Genomic DNA, 24,179 nt, shown 5'->3' on the forward strand with positions numbered 1-24,179 from the left:
TACTTGGCGCTATACTGTGGCGGTTTGACACGTCGGCAAATCGTCATCTGCGTCGGAAAGAAAGGTGACATTTTATTCATCGAAAATACTGGAGGTATTGCTACGCTATCGTTGAGTCCACTCTCGTTCTCCGTCGCTAAATTGTGCTTGTTCTTTGTCTGCCAAGTTGTTTGCTGAGATTTATGCGTGAGCTTTGGTTCGCCGAGTTTGTGGCAAAATAGACTTTTCCACAAGATTACAGAATGTAGTCACATTGCGCGCTCACCGTCACCCTTTTGTTTGCAGTGTTTGTTTGTTCAACAAAGGGATTACATGGGGAAATCTTGTCTGCCGCCGGAAGTATGTCACTGTTGCTTTGGGGTGGGAGTTGCGCTTGAAAATTGTTATTTAATTTTTTTAAACTATGTGACTACTTATTTCACGACCCATATTTCCTTGATTAAAATGAATTACAGACACACTGGACCAGCTGTATAAATTAAAGTGTAACATTTGCCGACAAATGTTTTGCGTCACAGGAATCTTTTTTTTTTCTTTTTTCGATGCCTCCTGGACGTTTTGGATGGGCTGTGTTTGTTCCTTTTTGTTGCACCTTGTGGTACAGTGACAATAAAGTTATACTGATGCAGATTCTCAACATTTCTAGATTTTTTTTTTTTTTTGAGCTGGTTTTGAATCTGCCCTCTGTTTTCCCAATAGCAACTCAGATTTCCATAATTCTAATCTAATTCAGTAATCTGGAAGATAGTGTAACCTACCCATTTGATGACGTGGCCTTAGTCACATTTCCTCTAATTCTTCCTTTCTCAAGACATTTATACGCCCCTCTCCAGTTTGACGGTCTTTGATGAGATGGCGTGTAGCGAGCGCTAATGAAAGGCGCCGAGCGAGGCTGAAATGCCAGCCCAAATGTTAAGTCAACATGATCGTCCGCCTGACCCGCGTTGATGAATTATGAATCTCGACCCACCTGAATAGCAATCGGTTCACCATTCAAACTCGCTCCTGCTTCTAATTGGTGGCCGTTATTCACAACGGATGCAAAGCCTCGACAAGGATGAAATATTAAACGGCAACATTTGTGCCCCGGCTGACCTTTAAGATCAATCCCATCCCAGAGCTTCATTTCCTGTATACCTTTACCGCCTCGCCATCACAGTGTGAAATAGAGCGGACTTCCCCACCCCACTCACTTCTTTTATTAGCACTGATGCAAAGTGAATACACAGTTCAAATCTTGTCGTGTTGCATCAGTACTGCGAATCTATCCTCGTCGATGGCTCGGACGCAACATGGCAGGGTCATGTTTTTTTTTTTTTTTTTTTTCCCCCCATGAGTATTTTTTTAAGTGGGTACCAGGTTGCGAAGCAACAGCATGCTTTAAATGGAATCCGAAAATCAAACTGACGCCCACATGCAGCGGCCACCTGAGTAATCCCGGCTGACTGACCTTTGCCTTACGTGTGACTGTGCATAAATGACGTGGCCTCCTAATGAACTCATCAAAACCCCACGCCGCATTCTGGCCTGAACCTGCTGCCGGGAGCCTGCGCAGCATGCCTTCTTGCGGTCTTCACAAGCTGCTGTAATCAGGCTAGTATCAGAAGAGTAAACTACTTTTTTTTTTGTGTTTCTTCTCTGACATAAAGTAAAGATGAACTGTACAGGGTTGATTTCAACATTTTGAGGCCGAATTTTCAACAAATATCAAATGATTCCAAATACTATGACTGTATTTTCCGCACTATAAGGCGCACTTAAAAGCATTGCACTGCCCCCCGACAGCTGATATATTTTGAGATACATCGGGAAGATAGAGCGTTCATTCAGTAGTTTGTTGCCATGTCAAATTAAGCTCTAATACTCATATGTTTACAATACACAGCTGGGATGACACATTAGGTATTCAATACAACAGTACTCAAGTCATATATTCTTTATCCTCTACCTGGAAGTGAGATGACCTGAACAGGTGTCTTTCTCATCCATGTAGAAAACCTACAGTATGTCTATATATGCAGGTAATTGAATTCAATGCAGAGTTGTTTTCTGACCTTGCAGACCTATCAGCGTTATGCCTCAATTCTTTATCCTCGACCAATTTTCTGCAGTTTTGCACGGGTGCATGTTCTGCTACAGAAGCACATTGTACAAAGGCGAACCTCCACTGGGGCTACCTTGACTGTACCCGGCATTGTCCGACAGAGGTTAATATGGCTGCGCCGCATACTGCTGTCCATCTATCTGCCCATCACTTTCCATTTGATGTGCTCAATGCCCCATTGAAAAGACGAGACAAAGAGACTCGGTTGAAAGGCACGGACAGTATTGAGGAGATTTGATAACTCATTGAAAAGCATCTTTGGGGCAGCAGGTTCTTAGCGGCAGCGTTGGTGAAAGGCCTGCTGGGAGGTCTGACTGTATTAGCGGAGGTAGAGGCTCTTGTGTTCTGCTCAACTGGAAAACCGCAGGACAAAGACGCGCGTTGCCTAATCCCTGCTCGGCTGCAAAACAAAAGGGAAAGCTGCCGCTTTATCGAAACTGCAAGGCGTTTTGTGTGTGTGTGTGTGTGTGTGTGTGTGTGTGTGTGTGTGTGTGTGTGTGTGTGTGTGTGTGTGCGCGTGTGTTTGTGTCCGTGTGTGTTTTTTGTTTGCGTGAGATTTTTTTATTTTTGTGCAGCTGTGCAACTCTGGGACTCTTTGCTTTTTCTCAGACTCACCAAGTAGCGGCCATTTTATGGAATTCCTGGGTGGATTTTGCTTCCTGTATGTGCAAGGAAATCAAGTCGCATTTATGCAGGGTTGGTCTGGAACATAAAGTTCGCGATGGAGGGGGTATTACTGTAAATTAATTGATCAACAGGCTTATTGACACATACTACAACTTCCATATTGTTTGACCATCTTATGCCATTAGCAAATATTGAGGGTTGGTTTGACGGGTTGACTGTATCACGATATCCTGTCATTGGGTGGAAGGCATGACCTTCTCCCATTGGTCCGTAGATTTTCTGTCACGTGTTGCCTTTTAGGAACACGTCTTCCTGCCTCTTTGAATAATAATCTCACTCTCACAGATCTCCTGTCATCACTGAAGTGTGAGGAAGCAACACGGGGGTGGGGCGGGGGGTGGGGGTATTGTCTGCGTGCCTCCCTGGGGTGACAGCCGTGTGTCAGGGTCTCTTGCTCGCTTGCTCCAGATGGCCCAGCCACTTGCGGTCAGGGTCCCCTGGCTCCCAGCCTTCATTGACCGGGGGCCTGGGTTCTCACGGCCCGGGGGCCCGCAGACTCATTGCTGCGGCCTGGCCTCTGGGGGCCTTTGTGCCCTCTGAGGGGCTCAGGGGTCATCCGGGCGTGACAGCCGAGACAAAAGGAGCGTCTTCACCCGGCTCCCACTGACTTAACTCGCAGTCTCTCTCAGAAATCGCCAGAGCCTGATGTTTGGCCTGGACATCCTCGGCCACAGTGTGGAGCCTCTGGCTTGTGTCGTCAAGTGATTCTATAACACATGCCTGAGGAGCCTGCCGTTTGTCGTAATAAATTCATGCCAGTTGATTAGCGAGCATAACTTCTTGGTTTTTACAGTCTACTTACCATAATGCCCTTTGATGTGGGAAAGGAGAGCCACCGTGGCGGTGTATTTTTCAGCCGTTAGTAGAATAGTAAATGCGCAAACGCAATGAGCACACTCATGCGGGGTCTGCTGTCGGTCACATCTCCCAAGTTCCTAAGCAGGTGGAAGGGATGAAACACTATATCGGGACCACAAATAGTTTATTATTCCTTATCGATGATACCAGATGGCAGCAAAGCACTTTATTTGATGAGACAAGGCTGTGACCTGAAAAATGAAGCTCCTCCCCTCACTTCAACATAGGTCCCTGGCCCTGAGATGGCACAATATGGCACCGAAGCAATATTTTTGGACAAGACAAAACTTACGCCTGAGCACAACAACAGCAGGGACGTCGTTTTACTCGAAATATCAGAACATATCTGTAGGTTCCCGAAAAAAAAAATAAATAAATAAATTCTGCAAATTTGTGAATGCTGAATCGTGATGAAGCGGTGGAAGACTGTAATGGAGTCAAAGGCTCGGACAGGGTTTCATTGCGCAACGAATGCCCGTTTTAAGTTAGCATGTTCATTCTCCAGCTCAGATCTCCTGGTGAATGCGCGGACAGTTTTTGATCTGGGGGAAAAAAAAAACAAAAACACAGCCACATTAATGGCGGCTGCCGTTTGAGTGCTAGTCCTCTTCCAGCTGAGCATATTAGCATAGCTCTCCCACGCAGCCAGAGTTGACCTTCACTGTGGTGAACACTTGTCAAAATGCCAATGATAATTACCTGCTCTCTCTTTGGCGAAAACAGCACAGCCCCTCATCTGGGGAGCTTTACAAGCCGCCCATGTTCCTGCCGTTTGTTGTGGCCCATCTGAGCTGCTGGCGTTCCATTTTGCCACTGTAATGTTTTACTGCTCTGAACCAACAAACCACCAGAGGCTGGGAAAAAAAAAAAAAAAAGAAAGTGAGAATTACATTTTCTCGCCTACATTTCTGTTGTTGTCCGTGACGTGCTGTGGTGAAATGGATTTTTTTTTTTAAACAATAAACAGCACTGTGTCCGCTCCCTGAACATCTGTATCAGTGAGCATAGAGGTCAGAAAACAAGCCTCCTTCATCCCGATTCTCCCTGGGCACTCTCCCTCCATCCCCATCGCCGGCTACCACCCTTTCCGCTTGAGTGCTTGAATGTGCTCAGTTCGGTGATCAAAGTCTTCCTGGGTCTCTTCTCCTCCATTGCCGCTGGCTCTGTGAGTGTGTGTTGGATAAGAGGCAAGCATGTGTGTCGTACGCTCCATCCTCTTTTGCATCATCCGCCGTCTGCCGGAAGGCACTCACACGTAGCGCACGAAGACGGACAGATGCACACACACGTTGACGAACGGTGACGCTAATGCGATACGATGCGCTCCGCGTTTTCCGTCTTCCCGCACGTTTATGCATTGATGAGCCGACAAAGGAAAGAACACATGTTGCTGCGTGCTTGTAGCCATGCAAACTTTCCACTGTCGCAGCCTCTGATGGTTTGTTTGATGGTGGTCCTGAACTGTAGATCGATGCAGGTAACAAACGGGGTTCCAATTCAACACGCAAATATTCAAAAAATCTCAATGTAGTCGGAAAAAAAAAGTCGTAAGGCGTGTCCTTCAGTTGTTGCCATGAGCTACCGTATTTTCCGGATTATAAATCGCTCCGGAGTATAGGTCGCACCAGCCATTCAATGCATAATAAAGAAGAAAACAATTTATATAAGTGGCACTGGAGTATAAGTCGCATTTTGGGGGGGAATTTTATTTGATAAAATCCAACACCAAGAACAGACGTGTCATCTTGAAAGGGAATTCAAAATAAAAAGAAAATCGAGAACAACAGGCTGAATAAGTGTACGATATGCTAACGTTACATGATGTACAAACAACGGAGAATGTACGTGGTATGTTCACGTAATATATTAAGTTATTCAAATGACTATAGCATAAAGAACATGCTAACAATTTTACCAAACCATCAGCGTCACTCCAAATCACTAAATCCAACGAAATCTTCATCCTCGATGTCAGTTTTAAATGACTCCGCCTACTCCGGAGGTAGAAGACGCCGCGCTTCCTCTTCTACATCGCTGACGTCAGAGTCATCATAAGTTGCATTTCCAATTATTCCAACCTTTCTGAATCCTGACAGAATGGTCCAAACTTTATTTCATCTGCTCTATTACCGTTTTTGGCTGCATATTTCACTACTTGCATTTTGTAATCGGCAGAATATAATTTTCTTTTCTGTGCAATTTTTTGTTCAGCCCTTCGCAGTTGTTTTGAATTCAGTAGTATTATTATTTTAAGTTATCACCAATGTTGAAATCATCATCAACACAGGCCGAGAGCGCCCCCTTGCTGTTTAATGTGAAAACAACATGTGAAATGATACAATAATGTGTTAAAAATTTCACACTTAAGTCGCTCCAGAGTATAAATCGCACCTCCGGTCAAGCTATGAAAAAAAAATGCGACTTATTGTCGGGGAAAATACAGTAGTTATTTTTGGTCTTATGTTGTTGTGTTTTCATGGATTTAAAAAAAAATTGGCCAGCCAATTCATGGGTGCGTCCTCAACTACTATTAGCCAACGTTTTTATAGGTCACTTAATGTCTCATTTGTGAAGTTTTGGTTTTAGAAAAGTGTTTTATCTTGCATCCTGCAAAGTGACAAAGTCACTTTTTTCGTGACAGAAGTCTGAAATTTGACATCCGAGACTAAATTCTCCCACTCAGTTCAAAGCAATGATCATTTTTAATTATAATCATGACTTTACTAGCGTCGGTTAGTCAAAGACAACATCATGTTCCGACTTAAGCGGTAATATATTGCTAATATTTTTGTTTTTGCACTTGAACTCCTTTTTAACACTTGAGTCCAGTAAGATAAGACAACAGTCTCACCTGGTTTGCCGTGACACATCTGGATTGGCCGTTTTTTTTTTTTTGTTTTTTTTTTTGGTGTCGTATGAAGCCGAGCCACTACCCATCAACCAATTCAGACCAGGAAAAGCCGGGTCACATTGCGAAAGCTCTCCCAAGGCCGTGATGGGTCATTCCACTTATATTCTCCTCTTCTTCTCCGAACTGATCTCTCCCCAAGGAGCTGTTTCTGACAGTTGCTTATAAAAAAAAAAAAAAAAAACGCCCATCTTTGGGAATCCTGTCTTTTTACACTCTTGGGAGAAAGTGAGCTCTCATCAAACACTCTTTCATTGCGCACCTCTTATAGGAAAGTTGTCATGTGGAAACATTTCTATTGTACCACCAAGTTGAGAACGTTCCAGACGATTAATGATTCGGGCAGTGTCTTGAGCTCCCTTTTATCCTGTTTGTCCTCGTCGGTCATGCACTTCCCCCTTTGCTTTGGCGCTTCTCCATGCTCTCCTGCTCTTGGTTACTCCTCTCCTCTGCGTTCGAGTGTTCACCGCAGCGTTGCTCCCGTAAGCGTGTTTACTGTGTCGACGTGGCCGTTGCGAAGAAGCTCGCGATTGTAACAGGTGCCCGTCAATAGCCAGCCAGATCTCTAGTGCATTAAAGGATCTTCGCCCGTAGATGGGGATTAGTGTCGCCTGGCATTGTTTGTTTGCTAATTCCATCTCTGAGGTATTTGTCGGGGAAATAGTCATGAATAATTGAAAGTGATTTCTAGTGGATGAAACCGAGCTATCAGCAAATGGCGGGAGATTAATGAGAAATGCGCTGCAACGCAAATTGAAGCATTGGAGCGAACCGCGGAGACAAAACAAAAAAAAAATTGAATATGCATTTGATAACAAAATAACAGAGATGATATATTAATGTTGTAATGTGGTTGTCTGGAGGAATTCAAAGTGTGTTCCCACCATTAAATAACGCAATGATTTCATTGATGGCCCTTTTCTTTCCCAAAACACGGATTTTTGATGACTGAAATGAGACGAGACCTGTGCGAATTTTCATTGACGAAATGAGACTGGCCTGAAATGTTATCGGATACAGTGGTACCTCTAACGAAATGAATATGTTCTGGATGAAATTTCTTAACTAGAAAATTTTGTAAGTAGAGACGCGTTTTCCATGTGAATGCCCTAATCCGTTCCAAGGCCCCCCAAAATTCAGACATAAATTTTTTCCTAAAGCATAAAAATGCATCAAAATATGTAACAAATCATCTTACAATTAAATTATTGCAATATAAATGAGAATTGTGCAGAATGTAAAAAAAACAAAGAATAAAGAATAAGAGAATGATGTTCATTTAACTTTTAACTGCGTCGTCATCGTTTTTTGCCCTCTTTAGTCCATGTTCTATCTCTGGTTTTTGCCTGGCGTTTTGTCAAGAACTCATCCAAGGATGTTTGCTTTTGTCGGCTTTTAACAATCCTTCGTAAATGTCCAAGGCAAAAATCAGCATAGTGAGCAATCGCCCGACCGGTGAACACTTTTTCTGGGTGATTCACATTTATGTAAAATTATCAAAACACCTCATGGCCCGAGGGGTGAACGACAAGGGCGCTGCATAGACACATATTTCTCTATCTGTCTATCTACACACATCGACACATACGGTAGAGATCCCTTTAGCCAATGGGATGCTCGGATGATGCTCGGTAATAGCCAATGGCAGAGCAGCTATGAGAATGTTGCGTTCAGGAAACTCGGAACTGCGAGTAACAGCCCACACTGTATTTTTATCTTTCGTATCTTGAAATTTCTTTCGTAACAAGAGGCGATATTTTCCTGTTGAGGCGTTTTGTAACTTGAAAATTTCGTATGAAGAGACGTTCATAAATAGAGGTACCGCTGTATGTTCAACCCAAGGTAAGTCACAAGGCCTCTTTACATATCCTACACATAATGTACATACTCTACAGCTGACTTTGTGATCATTTTCAAGGTAAGCTTCAAGTTTTCCACGTAACTCCTGGCCCAAAAGGGCTGCTACCTAGCTTTGTTGCGCTAACGAGAATTCAGTAGGTTATGTGTGTGCTATTGTTATGTGTAAAACATTTTTGGACAGGCAGCAAGCGTATCGACCCGTGTTTGAGTGACTGTCTGAAATATGAAGGGAAATGTCAGATTTTCGGCCTGTTGCTGCTCTCCACACACAAAAACAAACCAAACCAGTGGTGCTGACGCGTAAATTGTTTTTATTGAATACTATTCTATAATTGGACTATAAATTGGGTGAGTGGGAGACATTTTATCCACACGGCTAATCATCAGTTGAATGTTGTCTATTTATCCTCATTATGATTCTGCGCGATTGAAAACATTTGTGGATGCAAATGTCTCAAAAGATTCCCACTCATCGAAATTGTGGAAGCAAAGCTCATTATCAACCTCTTTTATTTGGTGCAAACTGTTCCCCGTTACGTGACACTAAATGTTGGAATCGAGCTCCTCTGGATAGGACAATAAAAAAGTCAGACTAAAGACTATGGTCGGGATCTCATTTCCAGCCGAGCCCTGCTGGATGGCTGGCGATGGCGGCCAAATGGCTTCACTTGCTTTCTGATTTATGACAAAGCGTGTAAATTTTTAAAAAATAACAATTGTGCTCTATGTTGCGTTTTTAGCTATTCATAAGGAACGGAACGACTTTGCATCAACTGATTCCAACCAGAGAAAGCATTCAAATAAACTGTTCACTCTCCTCATGTCAATTTTCCCGATTTAAGATCAATGCAGGCTCTGGCGAGAGCTTGATTTGATTAAAATCTGCCCAAAATCAACAATCTTATCTTTGTTCACTGTATTATCTGTAGAATAATGCTAGGCTAGCGCGAGGCCTTATTACTATTTGTGCTAGCAACCACACATACTGATAATCATTCTCTAAGAGCATTAGCAACACATGTCGTTTTTTTTTGGTTTTGTTTCATCCTGTGGTGGCTCGCTTACATTTGAAAGTGTTCATTTTATCATTCAAAGTCGTGTTTGAATGTTTAAACTCATTTTTTGGCTGTTTTTTTAATTTAAAAAAATATTACGAAAGGGTTGGCGCACTTCCTCAGTCAGTTTCGAGGCTGTGGGAATGATTTCAGTATGATAAATCACCGCTAGGTGACAGGAGTGACTTGTTCCGCACACAGCGCGAGTGGGTGTGGGGTGTGGTGCGGCGATCCCACGACGCGTGGCGTGCAGAAGCAGTGTGGTAGTGAGAACACAGATGAATACCGCCAGCTAACTCTACAACAGAGCTTTTTCAAATTTAAAAAAAAAAAAAAAAATTTACGAAGTTCCATCGTCACACAAACACACGCACACAAAGTTCAACGTTCATGAATCAGTGCAGCGTTTAGAAACTGTTAATTTTGCATTCAAAGTGACATTTTGTTTTGTTATTTAGTAGTAGGGCGGCCCGGTGGTCCAGTGGTTTGTCGTCAACCTCATAGTGCAGAGGTACCGGGTTCATTTCCAGCTTCGGCCTCCCTATGTGGAGTTTGCCTGTTCTCCCCGTGCTTACGTGGGTTTTCTCCGGGTACTTTGGTTTCCTCCCACATTCCGAAAACATGCATGGCAGGCTGATTGAACACACTAAATTGTCCCTAGGTGTGAGTGTGAGCGTGGATGGTTGTCTGTGTTTGCCCTGTGATTGGCTGGCAACTGGTTTAGGGTGCCCCCTGCCTACTGCCCGAAGACGGCTCTGATGCGTTCCAGCACATTCAGCATAAACCGGATCGGAAAATGAATGAATGAATGAATCAATTAATTTAAATTACTCCTTTAATTTAATTTAAAACGGATGGATGGATGTTGTTTAGTAGGAAAGCATTGTTGAGATATTTGAGGTATCACAACTGGAAAACAAAATAGCATCAAAGTGAAAGCTCTGCCTGAAATGCATCCTTTCTCAAAAAGCTCTTTTTCTCAGATTTTTTTCTGAGAAAAGAGTGCTCTCAAGAAATCTACCAGTGTTCAACTGCTGTTTGTGAAAGAATGGTAAAAGGTAGGGATGTACTTTTTTCCTGGTGAAAGAAGAGGGTTATTTTATTCATTTATTTTTGGGTAGGTTTGTTGCTAATATAGCGAGTGAACTCAATTTTCTGTCGGCCTTCGAAAAATTCATCAAAATAGTAAAAAAATGGCTGGCATTGAATGCGTTCAACGTGTTTAAGGGGTACGACTCGTTTCAACTCCAGCATGTGAAAGCACAAAATGGAGGTTCACTGGCATAGTAAATAGCGATATAGAGCACCCAAGTGACAAAGCAACAGCATCCATTCCCACCATTACTTTCAAGCTCGGTGTATGAGTCCCCCTATGCTGTGTTTAGGAGTCTCCTTGAGTTTTTGTCATGGCTCCATAGACTGGAGGAGAGAGAGAGAGACGGTGGAATTAAAGCACCATGTTGAGCAGAAAATCCAACCTCCTCTTCAGCGGCGGCCCCCACCGGCTCCCACCTTTTTCTCCTTTTTTTTTTTCGCTCCGCGCCGATGGACGTAGCCTTCATCTCTTCTGTTCTCTCCGTCCTTCATCTTCCCGCATCGAACGCCGCCTCGCTGATGGCTCTTACCATGTGGAGAGCAACGGGTTCTTGCACGTTTTTTTTTTTTTCCACATTATGAAGCAGCTCGTCCAAACAGCCCAGTAAACGAGTATCACCCCATCTCCCTGCTATGAGTCATAATGTAATGATATCCCAAAAAAAAATTGCACCACCCTCCATTATGCTAAATCGAAAGAAGCTGTGAAGATGATCTTCTGGAGGAGTTCACGAAAGGGTTTTATGTAGTGCTGATTCAATCACGCCCCTCTGTCCAACTCAACAGGGGGGTAAAATGACGTTAACTCGCCGCATTAACACCCACCAAGAACAATGTTAAAAACATCGGCACCCTCAACTCAATACGCTGTAGGTTAAAGTACCTCTCCCACATGCTTGAAAACACACTTTTTAAACACACTGTAAACGCATTTTAACACTCAAAATGGAAAAACAAAAATCTATTCAAAAGCGAGACGTGTTAGGTGATACTGCGGGGCATCGCTCTTGTACTTCAGCTTCCTCACCGTGCGCTACTTTTCTCAAAATCAAGCTCCTCGATTCACCCCAACAGTTTCTTGGCACCAAGATGATGCTGGCAAAACACCACTTTTGTTTAAATTAATCTCCTTAACTGGCCTTAAATGACCACAAAATGGTGCATCAGTAGTTCTTTTATTGTTTTGGCCAGAATACAAAAACAGCAAATAAGTGAGTTTTTCAGAACATAAAGGAGGATGGGTTAAAAATGACAAACATCACAAATATACGGCACTTTATGGGTGCTCATTTTTATTCCGTACTCTCAGCACTACTCCTACAAGTAACAATCGCTGTACTCCGCCCCAAGTCCTCAAGGAGTGATTTGTCTGATACATATCAACATAGTAGATAAGACACGCCCCTTTTGAGCTGCATGAGTCCAGTATAATATGAGATCATCTTTTCTGGTCTTAACATGTAATCAATGGGAATTCTCATGAGAGAATTACCGGGGGAGCGGCTGGCCCGACCACTCAACACGTTCACTAAGTCAAAATAAAAATGAAATAAAATATTTTGAATTCTATTTACTGTATTTTCTGCACTTTAAGGCGCACCGAAAAGCATTCAATTTTCTCAAAAACATAATAATACAATGCGCCTTATATATGGATCAATATTCTAATTTCTTGGACGTAGTATTTTAAATGTTCTGTAAAGCGCTTTGTTACAGCTGCAGCGGTTGTGAAAGCTCGATAAGTAAAGCTGTATTGTATTGTATTCCTTTAGTTTAGCTCCATCTAGTGGATGCATCACGCAACCACAGCCGCTGTTGTAGCTTCTATTCTATGTGTCTTATAATGCGGTGCGCCCTCCATATGAAAAGTTTTGAAATAGGCCATTCATTGAAGGTGCGCCTTTTACTCCGAAGCGCCTTATCGTGCGGAAAATACAGCACAATGCATCTACATACGCAATAATTAAAACCCATCAACATTTGATAAGATAACAGAGCCACCCTAAGCATTAACCAAACATGACGTCCATATCGGTGCTACTTTTGTGTTATTTAACTGTGTCATATTTTATTATTGTTATTTAACAAAAGGAGATGACAGTATATTTGTTGGATAGTGAAGGTGTAGGCATATAGTTGTTTCCACACAGCAAACAATATAAGACCATGTGTGTCCCCCCCCCTTTTTTTCATGCATGTTCATTACCTACTAATGGCGCCTGTGGTACTTAATTGGCCCCTGCATGCGCTGCCCTGCCAGTGGTTTTAGTGCGTTACAAGTGTAGAGAAACAAAAGGGAGCCGGCGAGCTTCAAAGCACGCGGGTGACATTTCCTGCCTTTCCCATCTTCAAAGCGCTATTTTTTGCTTTTGTACTTCCCTTTTTTTTTGGAGGGTGGGGGTGATTACATTTTTTTTTTTTGCCGAAGGATTACAGCTGTCTGCAATCATGCCACACAATTTAGGTTCCCTTTCAGAACATTTTCAATAGAGGATGTTCATTGTGCTGCCTGGTTTTAAGGCAATGTTTTGTATATGTTATATCTTGTGCCACCACATATACGGTCTGTGCCATTACTGTGCACCAACCAAAACATTTTTTAAAACCCTAATGTGAACGAGTGCTTTTAAAAAATGGATCGATGGATGTGACGTGGCGATTGCCACCCTATAACCGATCTTACCTAACCCCCAGTGATGGTCTCCAGATGGCCGAGAGACGCATCGCATGCCCCCTCCCCTCATTTTCATTCACCTGCAACCCACTCCACACACTCCACACGTTCTTCCACCCTCTCGTCCTGTCTATAATTCATGACCAGGTGCAGCAGCGACTTTCATTGGCATGCGCGTGAAAGAGAAAAAAAATCGACAGATGTTCAATTTCTGCTTCCTTTGTGCATTCTTCTCTAGTGTGCTTTGGATGCTCCTTTTTTTTCTTATATGCGAAATCCGGTCTTTTGGTCATTTGGCATACGAAGTCACGGCCATGACTGATCGATGCCCGCGTCGAACTTGTCAGAAGTTGATGAAAGCCTCGTTGTGATGATCGAGCGGGGGTGGGAATCAATTAACTTGCAAAACCAAATTATTGTGATTTTTTTTTCCTCACTTTTGTTGCCAGTGTTGCTGTATTTCTTCAATCGTTGTCTCATGAAAAAATGTAATCACATTTTTACAAAAAATGCGAGGGTCGTACTCACTGTCGGATATTATATCAACCGATCGACAAACAAATGATTAAAAATACATCGTATGACTCTTTTAGGTCTAGCAACAATCGGAATAGCTAAAGCTAGCAAAGCTAACCACTGTGATCTTCCACCACTAGCTTTTTAGCTATTTATAGTTTGTACCCTCTGACCTGCGTAAATTTTTGATGGTTGACATTTTGTTGGGCAGACATTTCGCTGTGCCACAGAATGTTAAAATCCGGTGATGGCAGCAGGCGGGTGAGTCGAAAGCCTTCCGTAAATAAGCTGACTGGAAGATGAGGTGAAGAAAAAAAAAAAAAAAACGTGATTAGCGATTAGCTAATCAGCTAATCATGATACAACTTTAGTACTACTACTACTACTACTATTACGACTAAGGGATTAATATATTGGTGGTTTTCTTCTTCTTCTTTAAAAAAAAAAAATTCAACATGACCTTAAAATTTTCAAGGTTACTTTCTGTGCCTTCCATCATAGTGCAATGAATATCTATTTTATTGTCCGGTTTCTGCTTTGAACATTTAGGAATTCATTTTCCAAAGAGGTTGAGACTTGGTTTGTCTCCATTCTTGGATGAGCTTCATCCCACCCTTGTCATTAGTGCCTTAATGACATCGTGTTGACAGCACACAAACTTGTTATTAAGTGTGCAGCGACACACAGCATATTCCGCCGCATCAAGACGGAACCATGATCACGATCCATCACTTGATCAATATGTTCTCTCTCTCCGTCCATTTAATGCCGCATATTTCTTTTTAAAATCTGCTTTTCCTGTCTTCCGGCCATCTGAAAGAGAAAGAAAGACCACACTAAATTATGGATATGCGTTAAAAAGGGATTTTGCTGGTCCCTCCTCGCTCTCCCTCTGCCCTTAGCCTCGTTTTAAATCGATACCGGCTGACTGTCACGGGTCACTGCCCTGTATACATGAGGTCAGACGCCAACAGAGTAGCGTTGTCTCTCCCAGAGCTCTATGCCGAGGTGATAACTCGTCTCTATCTCCGAGTCCTCCTTAAAGGACACCCAACCCCTTTCAATTCAACTCCAATATCCGCCTCAGATTGACTTGGAATGGGATTTCAGCCTCACTTGTTCAGTCGGCCGCCTAAGTGGTCGTTTATATACGCTGTAAAATCCGTTTTACTGCACCGAACGTGCTCGACGAATTAGCATTTGCTCTGGAGCTAGTCTGGTTTTATGATAATTAAAAAAAATGCTCCTGGCCTACGGAAAATCTGCAAAAATCGTCTTTTTGGGTGGGCCGGTTAACTTCATTAGCTTTGTTATCATGTGTTAATGTGTAAATAGATAAAAATGAGGAAATATCGTCCGATTAAATCGGCCAGCCGATTAATCGTCGAACTCTGGCATTTTGATCGACATGCAGTTATCTGTACATAAGTATTTATTTTTATGACAACTTTTTATTTACACTCTTTCCACTTGAAAATAGACATCTGTTTTTTCTCCTCCTCGATTGAGATCTCGTCGGAATTTAGCTTGCGGGAAAGCTGTGTCAGATTTTTTTTTTCCCCTCTTTCAGCACGAGGCTTAAGTTAAAAAAAAAGAGGCAACTATTTAGTGTTTATTTTCTCCCCATTAGCCAAGTTATCAAACTGAGCATTGTACACTGTGTATAAATGATGGTTAAAATGCAACATAGAAGATCTTCACTTATAAGATGCAATAATGTTTATTTGTTTTTTTTAAAGATAAAGAATATATGCCTGTCTGCTTGTGTTCCTATGGGTGGTGTTCAAATATAAGTTGTTTTAACATTTTTAGATGTAGCCCAACAACGATGCTATTTTCATTCGCCCTTGTTTTGCATTTCATGCTAGTATGAAGCTCGAGGACTCGTAAATCGCACAACGTTGAAGTTCAGGCCCGATATTCCTGACACAACTATCTGTAATTCGACCAAGTAGAGCCTCGTGAGTAGTTTAGCCACCTGTCTCCGTGTTAGTTTCAAATCAGTAAATTTCACAGATGTCCGCCCGACTGTTGCCAGTGGCGTCCTCACACCAGATCCCCGTGTTAAGGCAACGCGTGAGTGGAGGATTACTGAGCATTATTGCGGAGAAAACAACAGTCCGTCCACTAAGCCGCCAGGCAACCGCAGATGCGGGCGAGCGTGAACGTTGTGAGAGGTGTTACATTAGCACCTGGATGTGCGAACGGCACACTCCTGACCTTTTAGCGGCGTCCGATCCACTACCTAGGAAAATCTGCGCTCCTTCCGTGAAATCCTCTACTCCTTCTTTCAACAATTCCCACTATCTCACTTTGTAAACCAACATTTCCTGTCATTTGCGGCCATTTGTCTTCCGCAGCTTCTTATTAAGGAGCCCTCTTAGGAGCCATCGCCTGCCGCAGAAATTCTCCCTTTTAATGACTGTTCATGATGAAAATAAACTTTTTTTCCCCCCCAACGATTGCACTTGCAACTCTCTAATGAAATGACCACTCCTCAAGTAATGAAAACAAAATGACTGACTGGTCCCTCTTCTTTTGATGTAGTGTGTATGATATAAATAATCTGGGGTGTGCGAACCCCTTTAAAACAACCCTTTTCTCTTACGACACTGCTCGTACACCCATGTATTCAGTCAGGAAATACATGTAGAACTCACATTAGGATTGGATGCCGTGTTTAGCTGAGCATAGTCTTTTGCCGCACTTTTTTGTGACCACAAAATACTAATTTGTCATCAAAAGATGCAACTTTGTCATCGGTAAATAATAAAGCGTATTTTTGTATTTTTCAATACAACAGACTCTCGTGTTTAGCCATGCAAATCTAATGAAAAGTTTCAGTCAAGTTTCTTGATAGTGTGAAAAAGGGGTAGTGTAAATTAACTGTATTATTCTATTAAACAAAAAATATATTTTTCTGACATTGTGAAAAAGAAAAATTGCATTTGCGCCGGAGTGGATGAACAGTGTAAATGGGTAATTATTCTACCAGACTGCATTCCGTTGTTAGTCTGGCATACCCCTTTGGCAATCCCTGGCTTTCGAGTAGCTGCTACAAATCCTTGTGCCTTGAACACGGGTGACGTGGGCAACTTTCTTGAAGTCACCTGCCAGGGGCCCCTAATTACACTGATAAGCAGGGTAAGTGGAATCAGATCTTGGCTGTAATCAGCCCCGCGGAGCCCTGACAGACGGCTAAATGAGGAGTAGATGAGCCGTGGCAGCCCAACAGGTGTCCTGAAAAAAATAAATAAATAAATAAAATAGGAGTCTCGCTTCTACGCTCTTGTCAAAAAAAATAACAGTCAAAATGTGCATTTTATTCTCTCTTGTTTTTCCTTGCCTTGTTTTCTGGTCCTGCTGTGATGATTATTGGCTTTTTATGGTGCCGCTGACATGACATGGGGAAAGAAATTATTGTGGCCACAAGATCCGTATCATCTGTGCGTGAAAGGTTCATTCGTGGCCACTGAATACTCTTTGATGGCCGCAAAATACTAATTGGTCATCGCAAAATTCTAAATAGGTGATCGCAAATGACTGACTTGTGATCATGGAGCACTTATTTGGGTCACATAATCTTAAAATGTCAAGACAAACTACATGTAAGGTACACACAAAATGCTTATTGGTGATCACGTATACTCATTTGCTGCCATGAAATGGGTAGACTGTGTACTTGAAATACAATTTGGAACCACAAAATATTCCTTTTTGATCACAAAAGCCAAATTTGCGATCACAAAATACAATAAATGAACAAAAAAACGAATTTGATGTCACGAAATATGTGCAACTTTTTAACCACCAAATACTAAATTGTGGTCACTAACACTAGTTTGTGATCACAAAATACTATTTTGTAGTCATTAAATAGGTATAAGGCACAGATATCAAACCCAGGGCCCGTGGGCCAGATCTGGCCCGCCACATCATTTTATGTGGCCCTCGAAAACAAATCAAATTTCATGATGCTTGCTAAGATCTGAACCAAAATTTTAAATTGTCATATGTAATAAATAAGAGAGATGTTGGAAGCATTTTATTGTTACCAAACCCCTCATAACAGTAACTGAAATAATAGGTGAATAAACTGTTATTCTTGACTTCCTTAAACTGTTTCCGTCTTACGGCCCTCCAAGGGAAACTGTAACTAAAATCAGGCCCGCGACAAAAATTTAGTTTGACACCCCCGGTATAAGGTCTCTACAAAATACTGATTTGTGGGTACCAAATACCAATTTTTGATCATGAAATACTACGTACTGGCCACAAAATAGTTACAAGGTGCAAAATAGATGCAAGGTGTGCACAAAACACTTATTTGCAGCTATAAAATATTTTGTGCACACCAATTATAATACGGCTCTCAGGTCAGGGGTGTCAAACTCATTTTTGTCGCGGGCCACATTTCAGTTACAGTTTCCCTTTGGAGGGCCATTATGACTGACATCATATAAGGAAGTTAAGAATCACATTTAAGTTACTGTAATGAGGTGTCTGGCAACAAGAAAATGCTTACCATGTCTCTCTTATTTATTACACATGAGAATTTTTGGTACATATTTTAGCAAGCATCATGGAAGTTGCCATGTTTAATGGCACATAAAATGATGTGGTGGGCCAGTTCTGGCCCCCGGGCCTTGACTTTGACACCCGTGCTTTAGGTGAAAACAATCCCCATGTCAATTTGTTCCTGGGGAAAAAAAAAGGAGGAGCACGAAATAATATCAGTCCTAATCACATCTCTGACAGGAAATGTCATGTTTGTCATGCTGACAGCTGAGCGAGGCGGTTGTGTTGCGTCTTCTTTTTACACCCACCACCACTTCGCAGCCGCAGATGCAGATGACGAGCACTGCGGGCTGACGCGCCGCCCGGATGCTCGGCGACGATGCGCTGAGAGACGGTTCAGGTTACTTCACGTGGCGGAGGAGGTTTTCTGAGCTTTTTGGTTGGCAGCTGACGGCAAAACGAGCAGGCGTCACCTCTAAAATAGCCTTGGACCAGAAATTGCTGCGAAAACAAGCAAAGAAATTTACACTGCAGGTGCAAGTACCCAATTCTGATTTCATGCCTCATTTCCATTGACATTTCAAGTGACACCAACCTCACTGTGCTTACAGGTGCTCTTTCTGTAAATGCCATTTAAAAAAAAAAAAAGCCCTGACTAATGGGAAAGTAGTAATTTTTGTTGAAGTGATCGTTTTAGATGGCAGAGAAGTTCATGTCACGTTCATGTTTTCGTAAGAAACATGAGGAAGGCTACGTCCTGAATAGATTTGTCGGTGCCCCCTACTGGCAGAAATGTCATTATTTCCTTTTGGATTTTTTTTTTTTTCTTAGCTTTGGGATCAAGAAATAGAACATCCAGAATCTTTCAACACCCTGTCTACATCAAGTTATCAAACGTTATGTGATAATTGTCATAACCCCTGCAGACGCCCCCATGGCCCCCTCTCTCCCGTACTGCTGACTTGAGTGATGGTGTCTGTGATTGCTAATGACAGTCGGAACAAATTTTCAGTAATGAGGTCGCATGGGTTGTCCTCCCACCCCCTCCCACTCCCCGCGCCTCCTTTCTTGAGAAAAAAAAAAAAAAAAGGATCAAGAAATCTTTTTTGAAATGACCCTTCACACCGCTGTCTGTACAGTCAAGCTGTTCCTGAAAAACAAGTCAGCTAGCTGGCGAGGAACGGATCAATTGCTTCCTCTGCGAGACCTCCCTGCAGCCAAACTGGAAGCCTTGTCTGTTTTTTTTTTTTTTTTTTTTTAATCATTATTTTTGTACTATCGCCTGACTCACTGGGGCTCGTATCCTGCCCTCCTGTCCGTGTTAACACGAGCTCGATTCATCTCCAACCTTGGCGTAGGTGTACAAAAAAAAAAAGAACAAAATAAACCGTTTTTAACTGTACAGGCTATGTCTTAACATTTATATATACCCCCAAAACAAGTCAAAACGAGAAATATCTAATTGATGGAGGTGTTTATTTAAGTAATTCAGGCACAGGCTCACAGGCACAGGCTACAAAAAACAGTTTGCGCACCTACGCACCCCTCTACTCACCTTTCCAAAAAGGGAAATGTCAGTTTCCGGGAGGTTTTTATTTTAATTAATTATGAAAAATTTGGAAACGATAAAGCAGTCAATCAATCCCGCGCACAACTCAACTCTTTATTTCACCAATTATAAGCTGTGCACCCCCTTAAACAGAGTTCGAGCACTTCATGTACCCTGCACGTCCTAAAACAAAAGTCAAAACGGAAATGTCTCTTTGAGAGAGGTGTTTATTTACCTAATTACGGTACCGGATCTATTCGAGCAGTCGTTCCCAAACTTTTTAAACCACACACTACCTTCAAAAGAGTGTCCTTCTACGACGTGTAGTCAAAAAAAAAAAAGTGAGGTGTCTATTTAATGGAGGTGTTTATTCATCTAGTCATGGCACATTCCCCAAACACAAGCTCTGCATCCCATTCAACAAAGTGTGTGTGTGCATATGTGTGTGTGTGAGAGAGAGAGAGAGAGAAACCTCGTTCATACATCATTCTAATGATGTGTGCCTCTCCCGGCTTGAGCAGGATGTTTGCACCAACACGCCGTCAGCGCGGCCCATTGAATTGTCGAGAGTGAATTGTGGATGAAAAGCGCGTTTGTGCCCGTGTGCGTACGTGCGAACATGTCCACTGTCAGCGGTGTGCCTCTTGCTCACCCGTGCATCAGTACGCGCACCGCCTATGTATGCGCTCAGTGATGTGGTTAGTAATGCGGAGACTAGCAGGAGATGGTCCGTGGAGAGAGCCCGCAGGATAATTGCCGCCACCACTGACAGGTAGGGCTGCCTCTGTCATAGTTGCCTCAGTGGGGAAGTAGTGGTGTGGGTGTGTGTGCCGGTGCGTGTGTGCGCATCACCATCCTTTCCTCCAATAAGCATTTCCCCCCCGAGTAGGCTCTCTTCAGACGCTAGCCGACATCCCAAAATGTTCATCCGCTGTCACTCATCGGCACGTTTTAAGATGTCAGTTTTAACCACAAGACACAAAGCCGAGTGATAAATTATTTTTTTTTTTGAAGCAAGCTTTTGCGTGTTTTAATGTTATCACGCATACAAAGCGTCCCTAATGAGACGAGCGCAATTTCAGGTCACAGTGGCCCAGTGGTGTGTTCGGTGTTTGCTCAGCTGCAGATGGTGAATTTTTATTTGGTCTATGTCAGATTTTCATGTGTCGCAACAAATTTGCAGCATCCAAATCAGCAAAGGCCCGATTGTTGATTGTCACTTGGGTGCTTATCCTGTGGTGTGGCGTGTGTTAAGACAATCATAAATATTAAACTAGTTTGGTGTTTTGGGCCGTTCCACCAAATTGATTCCATTTGCTTGTTGGCATGCTCTCAAAATGAAGTTTGTTTTCTTTTTCTACTGTAAATCTGATAAAAGACATTTTGAGCAACAGAAATTTTGTATTGGCCCATCTCAGGCAGCTTCATTTATTGTCATTGTATGCATGTTGAAACTAAGTGCATGACAGTGATTCAAAAAAAAAAAAAATGAACCGATAAAAATCAGGGCCAAATCTCTTCAACGCGAACCCATTTTAATCAGCCGATATTAGCTTTTCATTTTAGATTTTTGCCGAGAAATGGTTGCTTGTGAGCTGCGATTAGCTAGCAACCAGTTGAGGATGTACCCACCTACTGCCATTTGGGATCAGCCATAGCCATAGTTTGCCACTTTGAACCCATGCCACATTTTTCTCATTGTGTGTGTGGTTTCTGAAATTTAACCCTTTCAGGGACAGCGGTTACCCCAGTGGACAGCTGATCATGTTATCAAGTTACAGGGTGTATGAAAGGGTTCAAAAGCGATTCAGGTGTTAAAAGTTAGGACGGCGCACTTTGTTTCTCTTCAGAAACTCATTCTTCACTGCCATCTGATCATTTGTGAAAGATTGTCATTGATTGACATGCAATGGGGCTTTCTGCCACATCTGGAGGTGGCGGCAAAACAGGAGTCATTGGCTGGCGCCGCCGCTCTTGCCGCCGTCGTCCGTGACGAATTGGTGTCAGTGCCTATCAAAGCCAAAATGCCCATTCTGCACCCAGTGTCAGAACAGCCACAATCTATTTAGCAAGCAGCCAGCCGAGAAACTAATATTGTGTGTGTGTGTGTGTGTGTGTGTGTGTGTGTGTGTGTGTGTGTGTGTGTGTGTGTGTGTGTGTGTGTGTGTGTATACGCGTGCGTGCGTGTGTGTGCATATACAGGACCATATTTACGCAAAGAGTGGGAATACTCAACGGTAGATGAGCTCTTTATTTGCACACTCCAGGAATGCAGTCTTTCTCAAACCTTTTAAGCCACCTCCCTTCCCCACACGACAGGGTTGCCCCCCCGCACCCCAAAGGAGGTATCTACAGTATTGTGAGGGAGGAATATTAAGCACATTGGGCAAGAGGTCAGTATGAACAGTCGCTCAGAAACTTTTTAAGCCGTGCACCCCCTTCAACAGATATATGGCGCACCCCCCAAAAAGAATAAAAGGGGGGCTTTTTCATGATCTAAATGAGGCACTGTGTCTTTTAGAGCAGGCTTTGCCAAAGTCACGCACCCCCTTCGAAGTGAGGGATTGGTGCACCCCCCCGTCTTCTGACAACATCAAAAATCTGTAAAAAGGGAGGCATTTTCAAATTGACTGAAGTGTGATCTCTTAGAGCTGTCTGTCCCAAAACCTTTAAGCCGCACACCCCCTCTGACAAAGTTGGCGCACCCCCCACCCCCCTTCCCCTGCTCATGTCTAAATACAGTAAAAATAAAATAAACAAACAAAAGACTGTTTATGGAAATATAGCTAACAAGCCATAGAAATGCATTATTTTACAAATACCATCTGTTCTATTTTTAATCTCATCCACCCCCAGGGGTGCGCCGACCGCATTTTGCCATTACCTTTATTAGAAGCACGGCGACTGTTTGAGATATGTGCAGCAGTGGCAAGGACTTGTGAAGGTTTATTATTGAGCTATCTTCCAAAAAAGCCCAGTGAGTAAGAAAAAGGAAGGGCGGGTATGCAATTATAAAAGTGTCATGTGGGTTCCGTTTGAATGAGGAAGGAGCCCGGAATATGTTTGGTATCAGACGCAGAGTCTTTGGCGGACCCTCGCATTCTAATTACGCCACTGCCGCCATTACTGAGCCCAAACCAGGGCCACCGCCGCACTCTATTACCTTCGACATCATTTGTAATTGTCAGTCCTAATTTATTAATTTTTTTAAAATATTGCACTCATATTGCAAAGCCACTGTTTGCGTTGATTTTAGGCTTGTTGATGCGAGAATCCTGCCGTCTTATTCGCATGAAGCCATCGGTCGTGTTGGATAAACAGTGAAGCGGTCAGCCTTGTGTACATCAGAAATACAACTAAAAACTAATAAACCTGCTCTAAAAGCGAAATAAAACAAGCTGGAAAAAAAATGTCAGTCAAAACTAAATAGAAACGAATGATAATGGAGAATCTAAATCAATTATAACCCCGGCTGCCGAACATAAACGTCAGTGGTAATTTTATTGTATTTGGTTCTGCTATCACTTCTTGATTTATTTTCGGCATTAATACTGTAAAAATATGCTGGCGGGGGGCAGTGTGGGGGTGGAGGGCAGTGGCAGAACACATGCAAATAAGGCCCATAAAAATGACAGCCACATCTGCTGCGATGTACAAGTATCGTCGTGTACAAGTCACATCTGGGGGCCAGGGAAGGCAGTGAGGGGGGTCCTGGATAATGTGTGATTTATCGTACGCTGCCGCTCGGTGTGTCTTCATACTCCGAGCCCGGTAGTCACATTATTGTTTTTGAGTGAGAAATGGATAGCTGCCTATCTGTTTGGAAAGGGGCGGCGGCAGAGGGATCAGGTGCATCCTTCTCCCGTCCACCCCGCTGCCTCCCCCTCCTCTGTCTCCTGATAGGTGCAGACTGTCGTTATATGTGCGTGTTGGGGATGGGTAGTGATGTGTGGAATGGCGGCTTTAATATCGAAGCGATTGCCTACTGATAAGGCTAACGGCTTTGGAGAGAGCGAGGCGTGAGCGCCCCCGCGTACACCCCCACCCCCTCCCGCCCTTCCCAATAAACACTTTCATTTTGTTTTCGACAGGATTGACGTATAGACGAAGGCGGGAGCGAGGATCCAGATAGGGAGGAGGGGCGTATCTGTGTATTAACAGATCAATCAGCTGAAATATGCCAACTCGATTCCCCCATTTGGAGGCATTACGACACGCCGAAATAACGGATACTTCGGGGCTCTCGGGAAGTGATCCATCTCGCCGCGCCGCATTTAGATTGCTTCCAACAATAACAAACCACATGCCATGTGTCAGAGAAATGAGCATATATATTCATGACTTTAAGGTCCGAT

At 43.0% G+C, this 24,179-nt stretch overlaps 1 protein-coding gene across 1 annotated transcript in view; it reads left to right on the forward strand.

The window, feature by feature from the left end:
• The window catches only part of ptprn2 (protein tyrosine phosphatase receptor type N2), a 143,130-nt gene that overhangs the window by 30,108 nt on the left and 88,843 nt on the right, over positions 1-24,179 (forward strand). Inside the window, exon 11 of the mRNA XM_019876062.1 lies at positions 18,597-18,605. Coding sequence (XP_019731621.1) covers positions 18,597-18,605 — 9 coding nt within the window. The remainder of the gene's footprint in view (positions 1-18,596; positions 18,606-24,179) is intronic.

Source organism: Hippocampus comes, unplaced genomic scaffold, assembly GCF_001891065.2.
Source record: "Hippocampus comes isolate QL1 unplaced genomic scaffold, H_comes_QL1_v1.1 scaffold60, whole genome shotgun sequence".
In the NCBI taxonomy this organism is placed as follows: Eukaryota; Metazoa; Chordata; class Actinopteri; order Syngnathiformes; family Syngnathidae; genus Hippocampus; species Hippocampus comes.